At 36.9% G+C, this 8,410-nt stretch overlaps 1 protein-coding gene across 2 annotated transcripts in view; it reads right to left on the minus strand.

Moving 5' to 3' along the window:
* The window catches only part of LOC128243682 (tenascin-X-like), an 18,339-nt gene continuing 9,929 nt past the window's right edge, over positions 1 to 8,410 (minus strand). For both annotated transcript variants that reach the window (XM_052961583.1, XM_052961582.1), the window contains exons 8-13: positions 7,300 to 7,428; positions 5,629 to 5,766; positions 5,244 to 5,387; positions 3,784 to 3,900; positions 1,862 to 1,918; positions 1 to 1,307 (exon numbers count right to left, since the gene is read on the minus strand). In XM_052961583.1, coding sequence (XP_052817543.1) covers positions 487 to 1,307; positions 1,862 to 1,918; positions 3,784 to 3,900; positions 5,244 to 5,387; positions 5,629 to 5,766; positions 7,300 to 7,428 — 1,406 coding nt within the window. In that variant the 3' untranslated portion in view covers positions 1 to 486. The remainder of the gene's footprint in view (positions 1,308 to 1,861; positions 1,919 to 3,783; positions 3,901 to 5,243; positions 5,388 to 5,628; positions 5,767 to 7,299; positions 7,429 to 8,410) is intronic.

The following is an 8,410-nucleotide window of genomic DNA, read 5'->3' on the forward strand; positions in this document are numbered from 1 at the left end:
TTGTTTTTATGATTTATTCATAGAAAGATACATTTTTTCTATTTGCCATTTAAAAGTATAAGTCTGAGCTATTCGCTAAGTAGTGTTCAATGGTAGAGCTTCCAAGCCTCTAAGAACAAAACTTATAATAATTATGACGTTTTGGTGCATGGCCAATAAGTTACCTCGGGTTATGAGTATGTTTCATCAGGAAAATCACATGTTTGTACAATATACATAGTAATCATTCCATACATTCTAACGAAAAAAACCACACCCGTAACCATATAAGATAAATTAAAAAAATCTCACAACATTAAAGTATTCAAGTATATCCACATTGACATAAGTATATCCCCATACCTTATTTGAAAACATCATTATGCTTGAAACAGTGCAGTACAAAGTGAAACCAAAGGCACAACAAACGTTTTGTTTGTAAAAATATCATTCACTGTTGGGAAAACACAGGAACGTTGTATACTTGTATATGTGTCTACATTGCGTCTATGACTCATGGCTCGGTGCCTTGCTCTGCTTCGTGGCCTTGCTTTTCTTCGTGGCCTTGCTATCATTCTTGTCCTTGCTATCATTCTTGTCCTTGCTCTCTTTCGTGCCCTTGTCCCCCTTCGTGTCCTTGCTCTCCTTCGTTACCTTGCTCTCCTTCGTGTCCTTGCTCCCCTTCGTGTCCTTAGTGGCCTTGCTATCCTTAGTGGCCTTGCTAGCCTTAGAGGCCTTGCTAGCCTTCGTGGCCTTGCTAGCCTTCGTGGCCTTGCTTTCCTTCGTGGCCTTGCTATCCTTCGTGGCCTTGCTATCCTTCGTGGCCTTGCTATCCTTCGTGGCCTTGCTAGCCTTAGTGGCCTTGCTCTCCTTTGTGCCCTTACTGTCCTTCGTGTCCTTGTCCCCCTTCGTGTCCTTGTCCCCCTTCGTGTCCTTGCTCTCTTTCGTGTCTTTGGTTTTCGTTTTTGTTTTCTCTGAATCATCGCCAGACGAGTCATCATCGAACGCGTCTCTGCAATGTTTCCTCAGGTTAAGGTAGGAAAGATTACTTTTTTTACAAGGGGCGTTCGAGTTTCTAGTGTATGCCCTTTTCTTTGCGGTGTCACAAAGACAAAATGTTTCCTCACATGACGGTAGCGTAATTATTGTGCTGTCGCTTATGCTATGATCGTCATTAGATTTCGTATGGGAGCTAGCTCCATGATGTCCGCTGTACAAGCTGCCGCTGTCGTCGCTGACTGTCTTTCCGCAACAGTCGTACGGTTTACAAACCACACCGTAAAGGCCCACGCAAGGGTTATCAGCGTCGCAGGGTACTCCCCATGGTCCTTAATGAAATCGGTGATGTAAAGGTAAGTTTAGTGAAGAAAAAATAACATATGTTTAGATGAGTTTTATAGCGATGAACATTCATACAATGTTTTTACCTGCGCATGATAAACATGTAAATAAGACACATTGGGCATTAAAAAGTCATTGGAAATAACCAGTATTAACCATCGACAACGCATGAAGCTTCGACAGTACCTATGAGAAAAGCTGGGATTCTCTCACCGTAAGTTCGGCCATTGGTGGAGTTAAGACAGACTTACAGGCTCAATGATTTTATTAACACATTTAACACATTATAACGCAAAATTCTGCTCCGGGTTCGGTATGTGCTTCGGGTTCGTTTCGCGGCCTTGATACTAGTGAGTGTGATGTTTGGACACGAGGCCCGACATGTGGGTTTTCTCTAGGAGTTCCTCCTTCATGCGACAACACAATACTACACTCTTTCAGAACATCGTACCATTGATAATGAATAACGTAGTGTTGGAAGAAATTGTTTCACAGACTATACAGTGAATACATTCAAAATTAATGATAACAATAATCTCACTTGGGACTTTGCATGATCCGTCTTCGCTGCACGTCTGTGGGCCGGGGCAATATGAGCCTGTGAAACATAAAACTGGATGAAAATGGAACGAAAGCTGAACGTTCACACAGAAATTCCTCTTTCTTTCTTTCTTTCTTTCTTTCTTTCTTTCTTTCTTTCTTTCTTTCTTTCTTTCTTTCTTTCTTTCTTTCTTTCTTTCTTTCTTTTAGTACGCTCAATGCATTATACATATGAATAGAGGTAGACATTATATTATAATATGATATCATTATAATATAAAAAACAACAATTAATGAACCAGGGTTTTGCGGGTCAGATGTTAAAGCATAATATCTCTGAATATGAAAATACATAAGATAAACTAAACCATAAGTAATTATAGCCGAACTATTCCTCTTTTAAATACTAGGTTAAATTGCCAGGTGGGTTTCCCAATGTTTTAAATACAAATGATATGACATTTCTTGTGAGTATTAGCTTTTAACAGTCATTCTCACACATTATCGTTTGGAAGGATATGATATTGACAGCATTTCTATGATAGCTGGTAGCTATTAGCTTCTTTCATTTGCAAAGTGGGTACATTTTAGAATGTAATGAAATTCATCGCCAATGTCATTTAAGTTACATAAAGTACATTTTCTGTCATTTCTTTGAATACCATGCTATGCTAATCTTTGAAAATATAACACCAGAGTATTTAAAAGCTTCTACAACTTCAAATCTTTGACCTTCAGGCCCCAATATCACTAAAATACTTATGTCAAATCTCAATCTAAACTTATTTACGACATGACATCAACAGTTACTGAAAATCGTAAACTTATGTTTTCATCCGTTTTTTTGTTCGTTATTCTCTCTTTGAATATATTGATTTAAGAGTTTGGTTAAGATTCCAAAGAATAAATCTACAGCAAAAATTGGAATCGAGTACAACTCATTGTTTTTGAGCACATTTATTGCCCTACAATTACTTTTTTGGTATATTAACAAAAGGTTTTTATCTACGCGTCCTTTGACACAATTCGATATAATTTAAGACATCTGGGACCGATAATAATCTTACCCCAAGAATTCATATACGAGACCGAAATGAATGAAGAATCGGCCAAATTACACCTATCCAATAAGTAAAGAATTAACGGTTTTCAATTGATGGCTAAAAGTGAAATGATCTTATGTGGAACGATTGCACACAGTTTATGAATGTTATCAGATAAACAGTACAAGAAGTGAACCATTTATCAGTATCTTATTAAAATTGAATAAAACACACCAATATTGAATTCAGAAGCGTCCAAACAGATAAACTAACTTTCAATGATCAACTAAGCCCAAATAGGCAATATGCAATATCAGATATACTAAATAAAATCTGCTATTCTGCACTACGGCACATTATAATGAAAATACAGTAAGTTATATAATCAGTAGCGTTAATAACTATTATGTTAAAGACAGTTGTCATGACAGTCCACTCAAGATATAATAAAACGCGGGAATATTAATATGTTCGGCTGAAGAAAATTTGACAGTGTATTGGTGTGATTCTAAAAATCTCCTTTTCTGCTTAAATCACCTAGGATGACTGTACTTTTCTATGAAGTTAGTATCAATGCGTTGTCCGAGTAAGGGGGCGTGTGTGTGTGTGGGGGGGGGGGGCTTGAGGGGGAATACACAGTAGATTCAGAGAAATTGCAAATGTCTTTGTCTAAATTCAACACCTGAAGCAGAGGTCGGGGATGCATCGGAAATCCTTTTATCAAAACCAACTGACCAAGTCCACCGGTTGACCGTGTCAGCGAGCCTGTCAAAATCCCGCCTGTCGTGAACCACACGGCACCTTAAGTCAACTTTATTCTCGCCGCGTCCAGATTTGGCATAACAACTATCAGTGCATAAGCGTCATAATTATAACTTACAACACATTCCCCCAGAGTTTGGTTGCACGCCGTGTTCACAAAAGCATTCACCAAGAGTTGCGCCTTTGCAGTCCATGTTTCTCGTACAACACTTCTTGTCCGAACCGCAATCGTCACCTGAAATTTTTGAAGCTAGGTCTAAGAGAAGCTAGGTTTAGAGCATTTGTAAATATGAACTTATGTGCTCATATATAACAAATATGCAATAAAGTTCAATTTTAAGAAAGTGTAAGATCCCGTCCCTTCCTTTGAGAAATAAACGTTTTGTCGTACGTTTGAGCGCTTAAAAATCTAGCGTACGTCTTTGGTGGTCGAACATTCTAACGTTTTATACGTTGTTATCGTACGTACTTAGTGGTCGTACTATTTAACGATTTTACGTTTTTATCATACGTTCTTTGTGGTCGTGCGTTTTGTGTTTTCTACGTTTTTATAAATCGTACTTGGTGGTTGTAAGTTTTCCAGCTTCATTTTACATACTTGGTGGTCGTTCGTTATCATGTTGTTTTTACGTTTTTATATCGTACATACTGCGTAGTCGTACGTTTTGACGTTTAATACGTTTTTATCTTACGAAGTTACGTCCTTGGTAATTGAACGTTTTCGTATGTTTTACGTTTTAATCGAACGTACTATGTGGTCAATCATTTTTACACTTTACGTTTTTATCTTACGCATTTGGAGGTCGTACGTTTTTTAATTGTTCATTTTACCTTTTTGTCGTTCGTACATGGTGGTCGTAAGTTTTCACTTATTTAACGTAAGCACTCCGTGTTCGTTCGTTTTCATTTTTTATGTTTCTATCGTATATATATGCTTGGTGGTACGTTTATTTTCATCTCAATTAAAAAATCGAATTCAATTAACTTAACATATACAATTAAAACAACAACAACAACAACATACTTTTAAATGAATTATGCTATGGCACTTGTGTATTCTTAACAACATGTCCACAGTTCGTGTACTGACCTTTTAATGATTCTGATAGTAAGGCTTAAAAATTGTGAGTTTAAGCCAAGTCTGTGCATACACCCTTTGGGGTCATCTGATAAGCCCATGCATCGTACAAAGCTATTTCCAATCAATCTTTTCTAAGTCACTAGCAATTTATTGATCAGTTGAGAAGAATATATTTTTTTTTATTCTGCAAGATAAATCAATTTATTTCAACTTTATTTGAGACACTCACTTACTCAATTTTAATTGGAATTCTTAATTTCATGATACTAGTGTTGTGTCATAGTTTTCCCAATCAGTGTAAAACTAGTGTCGATTACTAGTGTTGTGTCATAGTTTTCCCAATCAGTGTAAAACTAGTGTCGATTACTAGTGGTGTGTCATAGTTTTCCCAATCAGTGTAAAACTAGTGTCGATTACTAGTGGTGTGTCATAGTTTTCCCAATCAGTGTAAAACTAGTGTCGATGAATGAATTTTCAGACAGTGTGAAGCAACTTACAGCAGAGCATAGGGTCTTCTGTTGAGTCTGCGATGCCATGCTCACAGACGCATTTGCCCAAGTCATTGTCATTGTTGCAGCCTTCAAAACCAGCACCCAATTTGTTGGAGTCACAGCATGTAGACGGAAGCTCGCAGTTCTCGCCTGGTTTATAGTGTAATAAGTGAATAATAAGCCTCAGCAGCTCTCAGTCGCCACGCATTTTAGAGTTTGAAATGATACTAAAAAACTGTACGGAGACTTGAAAAAATGCACGTTTATCTCTTGCATTTACTGGTTTACAGAGGAGACTAAAAGATCCGCCGCCTTCATTAAATCCGATGCCTAGATCAAAGCGTTAGGCAAGTTTTTACATCACACCAATTTAAAACGAAATAGTACTCACAGCAAATCAGGGGATTGCTAGCTCGGGCTACACCATGGTAGCAGAAACATTCGCCCAAGGTGCGGCCTCGGCAAGTATTGCCGTTGATCTTACTCTTTGTGCAGCAGACTTGGTGCTTCGAATCATCGCAGTCGTCACCTGAAACATTGTGGATGGATACGTTGCATCAATTGCTTTCCGCTCAAATAATGTAGACGTGGCTGCCTCGCTGAATGTGCTTTTTGTAACGAAGTGATGCATACAAAAACGCCGTAATCTGACAGATGCGGTTTTAACAATGTGGGCCTACTGGAGGCGTGATAAATTTACTTATATCTTATTTTATTCGTTTACAAATTTCATCGGCCGATTTGACTTTTAATGAATGTCACTAACATTGTAACATATAGTAGTAGCTAAATCAAAATAAAACTACACGAACAAGCCCAGTAGCGTAACAATTTAAGATGGCCGTATTTCAAGGCACCGCGTGATAGCACAACACACACGGGGTACACAGAACATACGGGAGAAAATCACGTTGATCGATGCGAAGATTTAGCTTTAGAAATTAAAGATGTCTTTATTCTCGAAAGCTCAATCGGTAAAACACTCACAACTGCATACCGCGAAGAAAAGTGCGCCATTTTCGAGTCTTAACCACTCTTTTTGTCAACTCCATTGAACCAAACTTTGCCCGCCAATTACCCTACGGCACCCGTGTATTGTAAACGGAATATGTAGTGTGACTGTAAACGATGGGTACCCGCGAATCTTTTATTGAGATTGTGTTTTGTATTATCTACCCCAAAACCGAAACTGGTTAAGACGCGGACATCTTAGTGCAAAACAGTGAGACGCTTTATTTATTGTTTGGGTCGTACCGTTAAAAATCATTGGTTACTTTCCAATTTTAAAGGTTTTAAAGCCGAGTTGATTGTGATTTTAATAAAAACCTCTCTTAATACATAATGGTAACGTTCAACCATTACTTTTTTTCTTATAACAAACGTAACGTTTGGTCTAACTTTATGTTCCGTACACAATTATAACTTTCTCCTCAATATATGCATGTTGTTCACTGTCGTGAAACACTAGTACTTAGTGTAAATTTGCGTGCAAATCGATCAATTCACTGTTGAATGATAGGAACATTATTCAGTGATTCTAGAATGATAGGAACATTATTCAGTGATTCCAGAATGATAGGAACATTATTGAGTGATTCCAGAATGATAGAAACATTATTGAGTGATTCCAGAATGATAGGAACATTATTGAGTGATTCCAGAATGATAGAAACATTATTCAGTGATTTCAGAATGATAGGAACATTATTCAGTGATTTCAGAATGATAGGAACATTATTCAGTGATTTCAGAATGATAGGAACATTATTCAGTGATTCCAGAATGATAGAAACATTATTCAGTGATTCCAGAATGATAGGAACATTATTCAGTGATTCCAGAATGATAGAAACATTATTCAGTGATTCCAGAATGATAGGAACATTATTCAGTGATTCCAGAATGATAGAAACATTATTCAGTGATTCCAGAATGATAGGAACATTATTCAGTGATTCCAGAATGATAGGAACAGTGATTCCAGAATGATAGGAACATTATTCAGTGATTCCAGAATGATAGATACATTATTCAGTGATTCCAGACCTTTATGACTACTTACAACAAATTCCCTCAATCTCTGTGTACTGCGACATGCACTCGCAAATGCCATCATCACAGTGCGTGTGCGGGTCTCTAACCGTGCACATGTCCGGAAAGTCCTTGCAGCGCTCACCAAGCTCATCTCCCACTGGTCGCAGTAACAAAGGAAAGATTCAGGTATTCTTGTAGTACAATTATGTGAGTTCTGGATGCCTGGTGACCACTTGTAATTTTGTATAACTTTAAATGGGTTGACATGTAAAAGAAAAAAACATGAACCACAAAAATACAAACACTAGTCCATTTTGGCGCTAAAAGATTGCGAAGTTGGTTATTCAACTTACAACTAATAAAAATAAAAACTTCAACAATTTTATCTAAGATGATTTTTTCGGTCATATATTTTACATAAAGATATTAATCAAGCAATACCCTTTCAACTGCTACCAAAATTCTATATGGTCACCCGGCTTACACATTTAACATTGCGACAAATGACTCAAACGATAACAATATGTGTACACCGGATACCTTAATGATTATGATCTGAAGCATTTAAAGCTGCACTCTCACAGATTGACTGTTTCGACTTTTTTTAACTTTTTTTTTTCATCTAATTTTGGCATCAATACATTTTATTCAGTCATATAAGATCATCCGTACTAGAATATATCTCAATTGTTAGAAAAACGTACGGAAATTACAATTCTCTTAAAGCGTTAGTAGCGCGTTTAGCCATAAAACATCAACTTTCGACCATAAATATGAAAAAAATGATATCTAGTCTTTAGTCAGCCTTCTAATATCATTGGTTTCAAGACATTTACTTAAATTTGGCTCATTCCAAGGCAAAAACAAATTATAAAAAATGTCAAAACGGTCAATCTGTGAGAGTGCAGCTGTAAAGAAGGTTCCTCTTAGCGATTGATTTAATCGTGTGGATTATTAATATTGCATAGGACCATGACCAAACAGTACTGAAATACATATTAAAAAATATATCTTTTTGATGAACCTTCTTTCTCAAGCAAGAATCACATGTTATTACAAATGGTAACTTAAATATAAATGACATTTGTATTTGCATTATTAAGGTTTATTGGAACACGAACTCGTTCATGTACGTACAT

Source organism: Mya arenaria, chromosome 8, assembly GCF_026914265.1.
Source record: "Mya arenaria isolate MELC-2E11 chromosome 8, ASM2691426v1".
NCBI lineage: Eukaryota > Metazoa > Mollusca > Bivalvia > Myida > Myidae > Mya > Mya arenaria.